Source organism: Mauremys mutica, chromosome 17, assembly GCF_020497125.1.
Source record: "Mauremys mutica isolate MM-2020 ecotype Southern chromosome 17, ASM2049712v1, whole genome shotgun sequence".
Lineage (NCBI taxonomy): Eukaryota > Metazoa > Chordata > Testudines > Geoemydidae > Mauremys > Mauremys mutica.
This window is the reverse complement of record NC_059088.1, coordinates 8,244,915-8,261,302: the sequence shown is the minus strand read 5'-3', so window position 1 is coordinate 8,261,302 and position 16,388 is coordinate 8,244,915. Positions and strand designations below refer to the sequence as shown.

Sequence of the window (16,388 nt, the reverse complement as noted above, 5' to 3'; positions counted from 1 at the left end):
CTCCCATCGCAGGGTCCCTGGTACCTTCAGCTGCCCCTGGTACTGCTGCTCGTCGTCCTTGAAGGCGCGCGCCATGAACACCCACAGCGCCTCCCGCTCGCACTGGGCGTGCAGCTCCAGCAGCTCCTGCACGCTCTCCGTGGGCAGCGCCGCCCGCCGCCCCAGCTGCTCCTCGTAGGCAGCCACGGCCTCCCCCACCGCCGCCGAGTTCTCCATCTGCGCCAGGGCCAGCACCGCGCTCTCCATGCAGGGCACCGCCCCGCTGCGGATGGCGTCCACGTAGGTCACCGCCAGGTTCCCCAGCACTGCCGGAGGGGCAGGGTCAGCGCCGGGGGCCCAGCGTGGCCGGAGGGGCAGGGTCAGCGCCAGGGGCCCAGCACGGCCGGAGGGGCAGGATCAGCGCCAGGGCCCCAGTGTGGGGGGCAGGGTCAGTGCCAGGGGGCCCAGCGCGGCCGGAGGGGCAGGGTCAGCGCCAGGTTCCCCAGCGCGGCCGGAGGGGCAGGGTCAGCACCAGGGGCCCAGTGTGGGGGGCAGGGGCAGCGTCCCCCACCCAGCCCCTCCCACACACTGCAAGACCCCGGCTGCTCCCCTGGACCTGCCCCTCCCCATGTGCCCCAGTCCACAGGTCCCAGCCAGAAATGCCCCCCCCGTCCCCCTGAGCAATTGGTGCCTTGTCTCTCCTTGGGATGTGCCTGGCTTCACCCCCAGCCACAGGGCCCTGCTCTGCCTTTCCCTGCAGCCCAGTGGCCCTTTGGGACCCAGGCGTCCCTCCCTGGGGAGACGCGACCGCCCTGCCAGCCAGGCCTCTGCCCATCACCTTCCCCGGGACCCGCTAACCGGACCTGCGCTGTCTGGCTCTGCACGCCCTGTTCCCCCCCCCCACGGGTCATTTCCATTCCTCTGCTCCACCCCCAGCACCCCCTCTAACCGCGCACCCCAGAGCTGGGCGCAGGCTGCAGCACTGGCCACAGGGGACCCCTCCCAGCTCGGTTCACCCGCCCAGCACCCCACGAGCCCCGTTTGCCCCAGTGCCCCCAGCCCAAGGGCTCCCGACACTCACTGGCCCCGGTCACCACGTGGCCGCCTGGGATGGTCTTGGGCTTCGACGTCTCCCAGACGTGGTGGCAGAACCGGGTCACCTGCTCCCGGAACTCGGGCTCCAGCTCAGCCTCCCGCAGCTCCTCCAGCCGGGCCAGGTCCCTCCACCCGGCCGGCGGGATGAAGACGAAGCATTTCCGGCCCGGGAAGAACTGGCGGATGCACTTTCGGGGCAGGTTGTAGAGCTGGTCCTGCTCGCTGCTGCCTGGCAAGAGAGGGCAGCCGGGCAGAGCCCTTAGCCAAGATGTGGCTGCTTCTGGGGGGCAGCGCGCGACTGATGAACAGATTCCCGTGGGAGGAAGAGACCCTGCTGTCCGGGGGAGGGGGATTGAGGGGAGCCGGGGAACCGTCCCAGCTGCAATGTGGCCAGGACAGTGAAAGTCCCAATTCCCAGGAACTGGTAACACCTGCGAGGTGTTGAGTTTGTGTCTTGACCAAAAGTCGCCCCCCGGCAGCACAGCCCTGGGGCCAGCCCTGAGAGCCAGGGGAGAGCCCCCACCCCGCCCCCTTAGCTCTGCCCTGGGGCACTGGGCCGGCACCGCTCCCCTACCTGGCTTTAGTTTCAGGGCGTTCTCCAGGTACTCGTCCTCGGTGATCTCCTGCCCGTCCAGCTCCAGCTGCAGCACGAAATCCCGCACGGCCCACACGAAGGCCGGGAAGAACCGCACGAACTCGGTCGAATCCTCCCCCTCCTGCCGGCCGCCCTCGCCTGCCGCCTTCACCTCCATGTCCTCTCGGGCGCCCTCACCCGTCGTCTTCACCTTCACGCCCTCGCTTGCCGCCTTCACCTTCATGTCCCCTCGGCTGCCCCCACCCGCCGGCTTCACCTTCACGTCCCCTCGGCTGCCTTGACCCACCGGTTTCGCCTTCATGCCCTTTCGGGCGCCCTCACCCGTCGTCTTCACCTTCACGCCTTTACTTGCCGGCGTCACCTTCACGTCCCCTCGGCTGCCTTGACCCACCGGTTTCGCCTTCATGCCCTTTCGGGCGCCCTCACCCATCGTCTTCACCTTCACGCCTTTACTTGCCGGCTTCACCTTCATGTCCCCTCGTCTGCCCCCACCCGCCGGCTTCACCTTGATGCGCTCCGTCAGCTCCGTCACGTAGCTGGGGGCCAGCTAAGGAGGAGGAGACGTGGTGCCCCCCGCAGTGGGGTCCCGCTCCCTCAGGGGCCCCCTACTCACCTGCGATGGGGCTCGGAAGGGACTGCGGGTAGGGGAGGATATTCCATCACAACACCCGGTGCCCTGCACGTGAAGGAGCGACTCTGACAGCTGGTGGCAGTAGTGGGTTGTTACCCATCACGCGGAGTGGCCACTAGAGGGGGCCGTGGTGCACACCCTGCGCTGCGGGTCCCGATTTCGCTGAGGGTGAAGCGTTTGGATGGAACCGCGGGTCCCTTCCCCAGGAAGATGCCCCCCCCGGACCCCCAGGGCAGGATACTGCAGCTGGTCCATGGCCTCCTGATTGATGGTGCCCAGGCTGTTATAGACCAGAGTGCTGCTGAGCAGCACGGCCAGCGAGAAGATCCACGTGTCGTTCTTCCCGTCACCCTGGAACGACAACCACCATCACCATCCTGAGTGCGTCCCAGCCGCAGAGCTCACAGCCCGTCACAGAGCACGGCGGGATCGCCAGCCCCATAGCACAGATGGAGAAACTGAGGCATGGGGGAGGGTTGGCCAGGGGATCAGCCCCCAGCTCTCCAGAGGCCCAGCCCAGGTCACAATGAATTCCCATTTTCCAACCCCGCAGAGTCACTATTTGGGGTTGGCATATTCCCCTCCCCCAACCTGTTAAATCCCCAGCTCCTGGAGGCATGGGAGAGGGCAGGGGGTCCCACTGCTCCCCTCTTACTGATGAAAGTCCCTAAGCCACATGGCTGCATTTACACTTTGGGAAGGCGACACCTCCCTGCCCCCCGGGGTCCAGCTGCAGCGGCCCCCACTGCAGGCTGGGGGTTTGCAGCTGCTCTCAGGCATTTTTCAGGTTCCATCCTCTTTTATCGCCAGTGGCGGCAACGCCGGCTCTTTCCTCTCCGTACGGCAGGGTGAAGCCAACGTAAGGCCAAGGCTGCGGGATCCTTCTCAAAGGATCCATTTCATCTGAGCCCCTCTCCAGAGCGAATGTATTTATCGTCACACCCCCTCTGGCAGGCGGGTGGGGAAACTGAGTCCAAGCTCACACTGGGGGTCTGTGGAGCAGGGATTTGAACCCGGCTCTCCGGAATGCCAGCCCTGCCCTCCAGCCCTACAGCGGGCCGGGAAATTGTCACTGAAGAACATCCAATTTTTGATACCAAAACCACTGACGAAACGGGGACAGTTAAGGTGAATTTCCTGACTTGAAAAATTATTGGGAATAAAAGTTTCTGAACTGTGGAAACGGCCCAACTGGGTTTTTCAAGGCAAAACGACGTCTCGGTGTCAATGTTTTGGTAAATTTGGACAAGTTCAAAAGAAAAAAAATGGAAAATAAAAATAAAATGTTTGGAAATGATCCACGTTTTTTGCGTGACCCAGAGCCAGGGCACGTTTCCGATTTTCAAACCCTGGCACTTTCCCCCCCATTTTGACAATTCAGGACAGGAAACATTTTAAACGTCTCAACAGCTCGTCCTGGGCGGGAGAAGCGTTTCCAGCCCCACCCCGGCCTCCCTTCCCAGCCCCGCCCCGGCATCCCTTCCCAGCCCCGCCCCGGCATCCCCAGCCCTCCGGACATTGGCACGGCCCCTGAGAGGGCGCTGGCTCCGCCTCGGACGCTGCCTCCTTCCCCTGCAGGGGGTTTGCTAGGAGTGTCTGTGCGCAGAGGGGCAGGGAGCTCCTTAAATACCCCATCCCCTTTCCCAGCATGCCTTGCCCTGAACTACAACTCCCAGCAGCCCCTGCGTGCCAAGGGGCGTTCCCTCCTGCAAAGCCAATTGGCTGATGCTCATACGCTGCCCCCCTCCACCCCCCACTCACCTTCTCCACGTCGCCCAGCCCCTCGGTGTCCAGCAGCACCAGGGTGTGGCCGGCCCGGCGGGGGTGGGGCAGGCACCACATCCAGATGCCCTTGGTGTGCGACTGGATGGTGGAGCCCAGCGAGAACCCTGCGGAGAGAGGGGCGGAGCTGGGACAGACGCAGAGCGAGGGGACCCAGGAGTCCTGCCCCCCGACCACTAGACCCCACTCCCCTCCCAGTGCCAGAGAACCCAGGAGTCCTGGCTCCCAGCCCCTCCCTCCTCCTCTCACCCACTAGACCCCACTCCCTCCCAGCGCAAGGAGAGAACCCAGGAGTCCTGCCCCCCTGACCACTAGACCCCACTCCCCTGCCAGCACCAGGGAGAGAACCCAGGAGTCCTGGCGCCCGGGGGCCGGGCTCACGTCTCTCACCCGTTCTCTTGCTGGCCAGGCGGTTCATGAGGTAGGACTTGCCGGTGCGGTACAGCCCGGCGATGGCCACCACCACCACGGGCTGGGAGATGTCCGCCAGCACCCGCAGCGCCTCCTGCTGCACCCGCAGCTCCCCCGCCGGGCTGTTCTCCACCAGGCAGATGGGGGCCAGCATGGGGATCTCCATCGCGCTGGGGGGGCGGCCTGCGGGACGCAGAGCGGGGAGGGTCAGCGGGGTGGGGTGAGACATGGGGAGGGAATGAGACACAGAGCTGGGCCCCCCCAAACTGTGGGAGACCCTTCCCCTGCCCCGTGCAGCGTACGGACCCCAGCGTCGCCCGCAGCAGCTCACCCCGGGGCAGACAAGCCCTGGCGCTCCTGGGCATCGCTGCAGACCCCCAGCCGGTGCCCCCTGGGCTCTGGCGGCGATTTGAAGGGACGAAGGCTCCTGGCCACTGCAGCAGCAGGCGGGAGCCCCGGGCCCTTTAAAATGGCCGGGCACAGGGGCAGCTGCCCCTTTTCCTCGCCCCCATTGGGTTGGGTTTGCGTCCTGTCCGCATCGACCCACTTTCACCTCCGCTCGTTAGTCCCTGGACGCAGGACCCGGCGCTTCGCCCGGTGAAATCTCGTCCCGTTTCTGTGACTCCAGTTCACAGGGTCGCCCAGGTCACCAGGTGGGATATTCCGGTCCTCCCCCGCCCTGCCAATGCCTCCCCCCCGGGCCAGCCGCAAACCCCCCCGTGGGCCAAGGGCCGTAATGAACCCGGTAAATCCGGCTGGTCCCACAGGGAGCCGTGAGGGGCTCCGCTAGCGACTCCCCAGCCTGGCAGTTCCCCGGTCGGGGTGACCCGCTGTCGTCCCCCCTTCAACCACTTCCGTGTCCCCCTTCCCGGTCTCCTAGTAACCCCCGTCTCCTCCCAGGTGAGGGACAGTCTGGGGGGGCCTGGGCCAAACGCCTCCTGGCCCCGGGGAGACTCGAGCCACCGCGTGTCCTGTGGGTCCCCTCCCGGACAGACCCTGGGCCTGCGCGCTCCGCCCCCTGCAGCCCACGCGTGAACCGGCCCCACTCCGCGTAACGCCCGGCGCCCCCGGGCCGCCCTGACCCGCCCCCCCCTCCCGGACAGACCCTGGGACTGCGCGCTCCGCCCCCTGCAGCCCACCCGTGAACCAGCCCCACTCCGCGTGAACCGGCCCCTGGCTCCGCGTAACGCCCGGCGCCCCCGGAACGCCCTGACCCGCCCCCCCACCGCCCCGACAGACCCTGGGCCTGCGCGCTCCGCCCCCTGCAGCCCACGCGTGAACCGGCCCCTGGCTCCGCGTAACGCCCGGCGCCCCCAGACCCGGCCCAGGGGCGCAGCCGGGAGCAACTCTCGGCCCCTCGCTCCGGCTGCCCGAGGCTGGGGGGGAGCCCCCTATTCCCCCCCGCCAAACTCCACCCATGGCTGCCCCTGCCCTGACCCCCTGGATCCGAGCCCCCGGGAGCCGCCCAGGGGAGCAGCGGGACGGGACCCACCTGCCCGGGCCGCGGAGTCCGCTCGGGGTCCGCGGTCTCCCTCCCGCGGCGCTGGGCGGCTCTGAGCCGAGCCAGGAAACGGAGCGAGTCCGATGGAACCCGAAAGCAGCGGATGCGGCCGCTTTATCGAGGGATCCAGCCCGACCCCCTGGCGGCGCCGCCCCTCGCCCACCCCGGGGCCGGCCCCACAGCACCGGCCACAGCCTCCAGGTGCCGCCTCGCACTGCGGGGGGACGAACCCCCCCTCTCTGCCAATCTGACCGGGGGAAACCCCCCGCTCTGGATCCCCTCCCTTCCCAGAGCCGGAGAGAGAACCCAGGAGTCCTGGCTCCCAGCCCCCCCTGCTCTAACCACCAGCCCCCACTCCCCTCCCAAAGCCAGGAGAGAACCCAGGAGTCCTGGCTCCCAGCCCCCCTGCTCTAACCCACCAGCCCCCACTCCCCTCCTAAAGCCAGGAGAGAACCCAGGAGTCCTGGCTCCCAGCCCACCTCCACAGCCCTCACAGTAAGAGCTGGCCCCAATGCAGTCCTCAGGGGCTCCAGGCTGCAGGGAGCAGGGCAGAGGGTCAGTAGGGGGCGCCGGATGGCAGGGAGTGGGGCGGGGGTTCAGTAGGGGGCGCTGGGCAGCAGGGAGTGGGGTGGGAGTCAGTAGGGGGCGCTGGATGGCAGGGAGCGGGGTGAGGGATCTGTAGGATGCACCAGGCGGCAGGGAGCGGGGCGGGGGGGTCAGCAGGGGGTGCCGGGCAGCAGGGAGTGGGTTGGGGGGAGGGAAACTGAGGCAAGGGGGGGTGAGGCAGTGCCTGTAGCTGAGCTTGGACCCAGCACCCACGCCCAGCACACTCTGCCCTCTAAGCAAGGGGGCAGCAGGAGGCTTTGCAGCAAGGCCGCCTGCTAGATGCACTTCAGACCACTGTGCTGTGTGTCATGGCCCCTGTACTACCAGCATCTGCCTCTGCGCCTGGAGAGCCGGTGTGGCAAACGCGGGGTTACACCCCCCAGGACGGAGACGCAGGCCCCAGGGGCTCCGGTCGTCCCCACCAGCTGGGTGGCTGCAGGGTCAGCCGGGGTCACCAGCTCGGAGAGACTCATCCCTCTCTCCCACCCCCCGGTTTCCCGGAATCAGCCTCCTGCTAGGAAAGGCTCCGGCTGCTTTCGGTTTCCACCTGCCTCTGACACATTCAGGGGATTTTGCGCTGCCACACCCGGCTCGTTGGCCTGGTATGTGAGGTGGCATCAGGGACAGTCTCTGAAAACGTCCATTCCACGTGCAGCCGCAGCCGCAGCCTGAACAGGAACAGGCCGGGAGGGGCCGGCGGCGCGGGGGCGATAATGGGACACGCTCACATGCTGCTGGCCGGGGGCCGCCCGGGCCGCCCCTGAGCCCTGCGGGCAGCTGTGGGCGCCCAGCTCCAAAAGAGCCGTGAGAACTGGAGGGGGGGCCGAAAGGGGCCATAACACTATTCGGAGGTGGGAGCCGGCTCCCCCCGGGGAGAGCTTGAAAAGACGGGGGCTGGTCAGCTTGGCAAAGAGACACCTGGGGAGGGGGGTGACTGAGGTCTCTACAATTGTCACGGACTCACAGGTCGGGCCCACGCGTGGCCCCGTGCGGTCCGTGGAGGGGGGGTGCCCCTTCCAGTGCAACAGCCCCTCTCGGGGGGGCCACTGTCTCCCGGGGTCAGGCCCCCCCACCTCCTGGAGCCGCACCTCTCGGAGCCTCAGCACGTCTGTCTCTGCCGTGGGCCCCCCAGGGAGTCCCCTCGCTCCGGGGCCCCTAGGGCCTCCTCACCCCCGAAGGGGACGATCCCCCCCCCCCGTTCTCTAGCCCGGAGCGACTCTCCCCCAGCGTAACACAGGAGGTTTATTGAGGGTTGAACCCAGCACAGGAAACTCTCCGGCCTCAGGCCTGGCCTCCCTCAGCCCAGCACATCCCAGTCCCCCTGCAGCCAGGGGGGCTCTGCCTGCTCCCCCTCCAGCCCTGAGCCCCCCTGCTCCCAGCTGGGCATCCAATACCCCCGGCCCCAGGCCCCCTCTGTCCATTGTCTCCTCTCCAAGGAAACAGCGTTTCCCGGAATCAGCCTCCTGCTAGGAAAGGCTCCAGCTGCTTTCGGTTTCCACCTGCCTCTGACGCGCTCAGGGGATTTTGAGCTGCCACACGCGGCTCATTGGCCTGGTATGTGAGGTGGCATCAGGGACAGTCTCTGAAAACGTCCGTTCCACGTGCAGCCGCAGCCGCAGCCTGAACAGGAACCGGCCGGGAGGGGCCGGCGGCGCGGGGGCGATAATGGCAGGCCTGGGTCTCCTCTCCTCTCCGCCCCCCTCTGGCCCCTCTGGCTGGAGCCGGCTGGTCAGGGCACCGGGGTCCTCTCCCCGCAGCCCATTGTCCCCCACTGGCCAGAACCGGCTGTGACTCCTGAGCTGGGTCTCCGGGTCACCAGGTCACCAGTCGCTGGGGTCTCCATCCTCCAGGCCGGGCCGGGGTCCCGAGTCCCTCTCTGGTCCTGTGTCCCAACAAACTCCCTCTCCCCTCCCCTCGTTAAACCAGTGACACCCAGGGACACTGAGTCCCACCCCCTCTGCCTGCAACCCCCTGGAAAACACAGAAAACCCAAGAAAACCCCCCACTTTGTCACAACAATCATGGCTGGTGCGGAGAAATGTGTCATCACATGTCACGCGAACTGGGGCCACCCACTGACATTAATGAGCATCAGGTTTCAACCCAACAGCAGGAAGCATTTCTTCACCCAAGGCACCGTTAACCTGTGGAACTCCCTGCCAGGGGATGTTGTGGAAGCCAGCAGGAGAGCAGGGTTCAGCAAGAACTAGCTGAGTTCCTGGAGGATCGGGCTCTCAGTGGCTATTAGCCGGGATGGGCGGGGACGCCAGCCCTCGCGCTGGGTGTCCCTGGCAATGGGTGGCAGGGGATGATGGGTGACTGGCTGATGGCCTGTTCTGTTCGCTCCCTCTAAAGCAGCTGGCACCCGCCAGGCTCAGCAGCCTGGATCTGGGGCTAGAGGGGCCGTCGGGCTGACCCAGTCTGGCTGTTCTTACGTTCTGGTAGCTGGCGGCGCTGGGCCCAGTGAGGCAGTGGGGGGCGCTGTGCCGCAGGGGCGGGGGGCTCAGCTGGGAATGTCCCGCTGCAGGGAGCGGGGCGGGGGACCCAGTAGGGGGCGCTGTACCACAAGGAGCAGAGCGGGGGGCTCGGAGGGGGGCGCGGTGCCGCGGGGAGCGGGGCAGGGGGGGGTCGGAGGGGGGTGCAGTGCCGCCGGGAGCGGGGCGGGGGGCTCGGAGGGGGGTGCAGTGCCGCAGGGAGAGGGGCGGGGGGCTTGGAGGGGGGTGCAGTGCCGCAGGGAGTGGGGCGGGGGGCTCGGAGGGGGTGCAGTGCCGCAGGGAGCAGGGCGGGGGGCTCAGCGGGGGGTGCAGTGCCGCAGGGAGTGGGGCGGGGGGCTCGGAGGGGGTGCAGTGCCGCAGGGACAGGGGCGGCTCTATAAATTAGGGCGCCCCAAGCAGGGCGGCGCACCGCGCCGCCCTTCCCCAGTCCCGCGGCCGGGGCAGAAGTGTCTGCGGCGGGTGCGCTGGTCCCGGCTCCGGTGGAGCTCCCGCAGGCATGCCTGCGGGAGCTCTGTCCGAGCCGCCGGACCAGCGCACCCGCCGCAGGCATGCCTGCGGGAGCTCCACCGGAGCCGCGGGAAGAGGGGACCCGCCGCAGGTCCGCTTGTCCCGGGCTCCAGTGGACCTCCCGCAGGCATGACTGCGGAAGGTCCGCCGGAGCCAAATGCCGCCCCCCCGGGAAAGGGCCGCCCCACGCGCCTGCTTGGCGCGCTGGGGTCTGGAGCCGGCCCTGCGCAGGGAGCAGGGCGGGGGGCTCGGAGGGGTACGCGGTGCCGCAGGGAGCAGGGCGGGGGGCTCGGAGGGGGGTGCAGTGCCGCAGGGAGCGGGGCAGGGGGCTCGGCGGGGGGCACGGTGCCGCAGGGAGCGGGGCGGGGGGCTCGGAGGGGGGCGCTGTGCCGCAGGGAGCAGTAGGTCCAGTCCAGATTTAAACATCCCGCTGCCGGGGATTTCCCGGCCCTGCCGGGCGGGGTTGTGAGCAGGGACAGCTCTAGGCACCAGCAAAACAAGCAGGTGCTTGGGGCAGCACATTTCCAGGGGGGCGGCATTTTGGCCATCCTTTTTTTTTTTTAAACTGACTTCCTCCCCTCTCACAACCCTGCAGAAGCAGAGCCACGGAGCAGCTGGGGATCCAGCATGGGGGCTGAGAACCCATGGGACCCTGGGAGCTGTAGTTCCTTGCCTAGCTCTCTGCCTATAGAGCCTGCCCTGGAGCAGGGAAAGAATTACATTTCCCAGCAATCCCTTGGCAGCTATCAATAGGAAAGGGAGGGGTCGGGAGTGAGGTAGCTGAGCCATGCTGCTAGTTGGAAGGGGTCGCACTGTGAATGGGGAACAAGTGTGCCCAAGGAGTAGAAGGCTTTGCCCCAGATGTCCCCTTCAGAAGACTTCACCAGACTGCATTAGGGATACTGGTGTGACCTCACCTTGCAGCCCACAAAGAAGGAATTGGGTGGACAAAATGGACAGTGCCCCTCTCTATCTGAAGCCTAGCAAGGGAGGTATGTGGATCCCACTAGAATTTTAAAGGAAAAGTAAGGGAGGGGAGGCTCTGCTAGGGGACTTTGGCAGCTTTAGATACAGTACCAGGCACGTAGGAGGATTTCTACTTCTGAGCCATGGAAGCAGAATTTGGCTTTTCCTTTCCAGATTTAGCTAATATTCAGAAAGGGAATCTAGCACCTGCCTTCCAGATTTGAACACCTCAAAATTCAGGAGTGCTCAAGCCCAATTTGGGCAACTGTTACTTCATTTCTCCCAAATTAAATATACTGATCCACTGTAACTTGCTGTAGAAAAAGTAGGATAAGAAATGAAGAAGCAAGAAATGCTTCCCAGTGGTTTTTAGGACTGGAATTGCTATTTTCAAAAGCTATTGCTCCTCCCCCCCCCTTTTTTAAATTTGTTTAAAAGGAAGACAGTGATATTGCATTGGCAAATTCCCCATAGAAAGAAAGAGTGGAACAAAAGAATAATAAAGGCACCTCAACTTTCCCTCATTTATGGAGGACAGTCTTCTAATATGCATCCAGATATCCTCCAATCACACAAGCTGAAAATTGTTCCACTTTACTGCAGCTCTGTAACCATATGGGAACCAATCCTGTCTGTGTTCTGTGCACATCCAAAATTCCTGCTGGGGAGAGAGCCCAGGCCCTGGGGCGGCAGGGGATTGCGAGTGGGGGGAGGGCACTGGTAGGGGGGAAATGAGGGAGCCCAGTGCTGGGGCGGCAGGGGGTGCGGGTGTGGGGGAGAGCCCAGGGCTGGGATAGCAGGGGAGTGCAGGGGAGAAGCCCAGGGCTGGGGTGGGGGGCAGCCAAAATTTTTTTTGCTTGGGGCGGCAAAAAACCTAGAGCCAGCCCTGGTTGTGAGCCAGCATCAAGCTGCCGCAAAGGCGCCATGGGGCGGAGTTACCCCAGCACAGGGTCTGGGCCTGGGGCCGGGCGACCCCCTGGCACGGCCTTTGCCAGCAGCGGGCCAGGCGGGCGCCTGCCGCAATCCCTGTGTTTCGGGCACCGAGCAGCCCGGGCGGATTTCCCAGGGTGCCGGCTGGGGGGAGCCTCGGGGGCTTCCCAGACCCGCCCTGTGTGTCCCGGCCTGGGAGGTTTTAACGCCGAGCGACAGGGGCTGGGATGTGGGACACCCCCTCCCCCGCTCCACACCCTGAGAGCAGTGAGCAATTCCTGGCCTGTGCCCCCCCCCCCCTCCGACCAGAGCGGGCACCTAATCCCCCGTGGGAGACACGGAGCAGGGCTCCTGGGCTCTCCCCAGCTCTGGGAGGGGAGTGGGGGCTGGTGGTTAGAGCAGAGGGGGCTGGGAGCCAGGACTCCTGGGTTCTCTCCCTGGCTCTGTGAGGGGACGAGGGCCTGGTGGGTTAGAGCAGGGGGGGCTGGGAGCCAGGACTCCTGGGTTCTCTCCCTGGCTCTGGGAGGGGAGTGGGGGCTGGTGGTTAGAGCAGGGGGGGCTGGGAGTTAGTGAACCCCAAAGGTATTAACTCCCTTCAGTCGGGTTTGTCTGGCTCCGTCGGGTTTGCCAGGAGATCGTCGGGGGAAGGACACCCGGGGCGGGCGCTGCCCCGAGGGGCTAACCGGGGTGTATGGAGCCGGGCGAAGGACGAGCTGCTGGGGTGAATCCCCGTGCGGGCTCGGGAGGGAGGGTCAGACTCGGTCTGCAGGGCCTGGAGCAATCCCGGGCTCGGCTGCGCTCGGGGGAGCCCCCACCTCTGCCCCTCAGTCTGTGCCCGTCCGGCCGCACGGGGACCTGCCGCGGCCCTGCTCCCAGCTCCGTGGGGGTCTCTGCGGCAGGGGCCCCCAGCGAGTCCTCGGGGGGCGTCCAAGACACCCCAGCCGACACCGCGGCCGCCAGCAGCGTTTTCATCCGGAGCCGGCAGCGCCTCCCCTCAGCTCAGCTCCCCCAGGTCCTGCCGGCTCTGGGCAGGGCGCCCCAGCCCCAGAGCCGAGCCAGGGGAACCCGCCCGCCGCGCTCCGAAGTGACTCGCTTCACTTTCTCCCCTGCCCGTGGAGCGGCTCCAATCAAAGCGACAGCGGCTCCGGGAGCAGCTCAAGCCAGAGCAGGGGCCTGATTCTCCTGCTGGCCAGAAACGTTCGGTCGCCCCCCAGAGTCCCAGGAAACGTTACCCCCATTGCTGCGCTCCTACATTGGGGGGGGGGCTTGTGTCCAGCCGGCCCCCCCTGCTCTGATGGCTGGGGGCGCCTTGCGGCTACGCTCGTTACACACCCTGGTTCTCTTGGGTTTTTAGGGCTTCTGGGACTGACTCTCCGGTTGTGGCTCCATCCCAGGGCTCCCGATCCCCCCCCCCCGTCGCATCACCGCCCGCCAGGCCCATCGGCGGATCTGGGGCGCGCAGGGAATCCGTCCCTCACCGTCAGGTCGTTGGGACCCACTGGGGCTCTTTTGAGCAGGCCGGGCCCTGAACATGAATAATGCCCCCGGGCTTGTAACGCCCTCGTCCGCGGTAGCGACCTCAGAGCCCCCTCGCCCCACCCTGCCGCTCTCCTTTGCTCCAGCTCTGTCTGTGTGACCAGATCTCGGAGCTCAGACATGCTTGCGGGGGGGGCCAGGTGCCACACGCTGAGCTCGCAGCACGTCCCTTAAGGCATTTGTGTCAGAGCAGGGTTCTTTGCGGGTGCTCCCTGGGTGTTTGCAGGGGGTGATGCCTGCCATGACCCGCATTCATCCCCTGCGGGATGGGTCCCCTTGGGGCTCTTCATTAGGTTCCTGCATCCGGCTGGCCGCCTGCAGCATTAGATGGGGGACCCATTTGTTCCCCATGGCTCGCAAACGGGGGGAAGAAAGTCTCATTTTCCGTTTTCTCTTCTCAGTCGCTCAATCTCCCCATCAGAGTCACTGGGGAAGCAGCCCAGGACCTGGGGAGAGGTCAGGGACCTGCTGGCTTTAGATGGGATCCAGCCGATCAACAGCCCACGGGCCTCACCCGTCTGTGGGGCTGGTCCCCAAGGGAGACGGGTCGATCTGGTTCTGTGGGGCCCATCGGAAGCTTGAAGCCCTCGCGGTGTCCGATGCCGACCCCATGCCTAGGCCTGGGGAGATTCCAGACAAGCTGGGGGGTGGCTCGTTACCTCCGTACTCTGGATCTCACCAAAGGCGACTGGCAGGTGCCTGTGAGCCCAGATGCCAGGTTGAAATCTGCTTTCACCCCCCTTTGGGGCTCGTCGAGTTCCTGGTCCTGCCGTTCGACCTCCAGGGGGGTCGGCCACCCCCCAGCGCCGGGGGGGTCGGTTACTGAGGGGGGTGGAGAACCTGGCCCTGGCGTATATTGACGATATCTGTGTCTTTAGCCAGACCTGGGAGGAACAGGTGTCCCAGGGGAAGGGGGGCCGGGCTGCTCAAGGAGGTGGTGTTGCCGGCACAAAAGGCCTGAGGCGACAGCAACAGTGGTTCGTTGCCCGGAGTGCCTCGCTCCAATTAGACACACCAGGGTGGAGAAGCAAAAAAGGTTTATTTGAGATCTCAAAGCGCACGTGCTCGGAGACACACGTCTCAGATCAAGCACAGCTCATACCAGCAGCTCTCTGTCTTTATACATGATTTTAGCTAAGCATGTCTATTACCCCCAATGCCCAGCTCCCCCTTCCCCCCCCCTCTTCTTCCCTCCCTTCTAGTTCCCGTACATCAAGCACATTATAACGTAGCAATTACTCTAAACAGGTTAGATCATACTTGGCAAAAAACATATTATCTCGTTAGTAACTTTTCTTGACCGGTCATTCTGTTTCACTCCCTTTAGCCAGGTGCAAGCAGGCTGTATAATTGCCTCCTGGTACTGATAACTAGTTGCCACACATTCCATTCTTTCCATCTAGCCTGTGGGGTTAATTAAAGTCTAAACATGGGCGCGGTTCGGACAAGCAGAGGCCTAATACAGAGAGCCTTCATTGGCACTGTCATTTTCCACCCCTCTGTCAACACTGGGCCGTGCCTGGTGCCACCAACAGTGGGACTGTCGGGAAAAGCCGAGAAGTGCAAGGTGGAGATGATCAGAGATTGGCCCATGCCCCAGACCAAGACGCAAGCCCAGGCCTTTATCAGGATGGCGGGTGCTACCGGAGGTTTGTACCCCACGTTAGCCCCCTCGCTGCCCCACCCCTGAGCTAGGAAAGGGGGAAGCCAGACGAGGTGGGCTGGACCGAGCAGGGCCAGAGGGTCTCTGTGCACTGAAGGAGGCTCTAATCCAGGGCCTGGTAAATCTGGCAAACCCAGACTTTGCCAAGCCCTTTGCAGTGTTCACCGACGCCTCAGACGCAGGGCTGGGCGCGGTGCTGATGCCGCCGGTGCTGAGGGGGGAGACACCCCATCGGGTACCTGAGCAAGGAACTGCTGCCCCGGGAGCAGAACTCTGCGGCCTCAGGGAGGAAGGCCTGGCCGTGGTGCCGGCCCTTGGAAAGCTGCAGCTGGGTCTATTTGGGCGGCACTTTACTGTGTGTACTGACCACTCTCCTCCGATGTGGCGGCATCAAATGCCAGGGGCTGATGCTGAGCTGCTGGGGACAGAGACACCTGGTCAGAGGGTGGCCAAGGTCAAGCTGGGGGCTCTTAACCCAGAGAGCCCGAATTGCAGCCCTCCAACCTGAGCACTGGGGAAAGACCCCGTCCCAGTCTGAACCCCAGGGGTATTGGGGTGGGGAAAGGGCACAGGCCCCATAAACCTTCCCACATGCGGCCTGCAAGCGCCATCAAGCACAACAGACCCACGGGAGGGCGTGAGACTGGCCTGTCCTGGTGTAACCCCCACCAAGAAATGGGAGAGATGCTGGGGCATCCGTGTGTGACGTTATTGATATAAATTGGGACCCTATAGAACATGGGTTGCAACCAAGGTCCTGTAGTGGCACCAAATCTTAGGTAAAGTGGGTCATTTAACCAATTTAACCAATTCTAGCTCTCAGCTCTAGCTTTTTCCCTTTATGAATAAACCTTTAGATTTTAGATTCTAAAGGATCGGCACCAGCGTGATTTGTGGGTAAGATCTGATGTGTATATTGACCTGGGTTTGGGGCTTGATTCTTTGGGATCGAGGGAACCTTTTTCTTTTATTGGGGTGTTGGTTTTCATAACCATTCATCCCCAGGACGAGTGGCACTGGTGGTGATACTGGGAGACTGGAGTGTCTAAGGAAATTGCTTGTGTGACTTGTGGTTAGCCAGTGGGGTGAGACCAAAGTCCTTTTTGTCTGGCTGGTTTGGTTTGCCTTCGAGGTGGAAAAACCCCAGCCTAGGGCTGTGACTGCCCTGTTTGAGCAATTGGTCCTGAATTGGCACCTCAGTTGGGTCCCGCCAGTACCACCTCGTCACACCGTGGGAACGTGGGTGGGTTCGAACTTCCCCAGGCCACGGGCTGAAGTGACCCCGCTCAGTTCGGTCTCGAAGCGGGGAGAGATGTGATGAAGTGGGAATGTTCTTAATGTTTCCGCTGAATACTGTGTGTGTGCCTCAGTTTCCCCTCTGCAGTTCTCAAGGATCTAGCTGGTGGGAGAAGGGGGTGTGATTGGTGCAGAGCCGTAGAGGGCAGGTGTGATGGTGTCTGCACGGAGAATGGCCGACGCCCAGTCTCCTGGCAACTGCTGTCCTGGACCCCTCCCCGGCACGGTGCCAGCGGAAGGTGTTGGAGAACAAAGGGGTCAGGTGACCTCCTGGCCCGGGAACCGGACAAAGGCAGAGGAGGGGCTGGAGGGGGTCAGTTGGGAGCTGGCTGGGAAAATGGAGGGAGGCCAGAACCGGGGTCTGGGCTCCCCACCCCCCAAGATGGACCCGGCTG

General features: G+C 64.5%; 1 protein-coding gene across 4 annotated transcripts in view; it reads right to left on the bottom strand.

The window, feature by feature from the left end:
- LOC123351454 (guanylate-binding protein 1-like) overlaps positions 1-16,388 on the bottom strand; it is a 292,158-nt gene that overhangs the window by 218,076 nt on the left and 57,694 nt on the right. Inside the window, exons 1-8 of one of the 4 annotated variants that reach the window (XM_044990808.1) lie at positions 5,986-6,108; positions 4,473-4,676; positions 4,062-4,189; positions 2,542-2,651; positions 1,887-2,205; positions 1,649-1,820; positions 1,061-1,303; positions 25-305 (exon numbers count right to left, since the gene is read on the bottom strand). The exons of 1 other annotated variant lie outside the window; for it this stretch is intronic. In XM_044990808.1, coding sequence (XP_044846743.1) covers positions 25-305; positions 1,061-1,303; positions 1,649-1,820; positions 1,887-2,205; positions 2,542-2,651; positions 4,062-4,189; positions 4,473-4,659 — 1,440 coding nt within the window. In that variant the 5' untranslated portion in view covers positions 4,660-4,676; positions 5,986-6,108. Of the gene's footprint in view, positions 1-24; positions 306-1,060; positions 1,304-1,648; positions 2,206-2,541; positions 2,652-4,061; positions 4,190-4,472; positions 4,677-5,985; positions 6,109-16,388 lie in introns of those variants that run through there. 2 more of the 4 variants (XM_044990809.1, XM_044990807.1) reach the window with 2 other exon arrangements.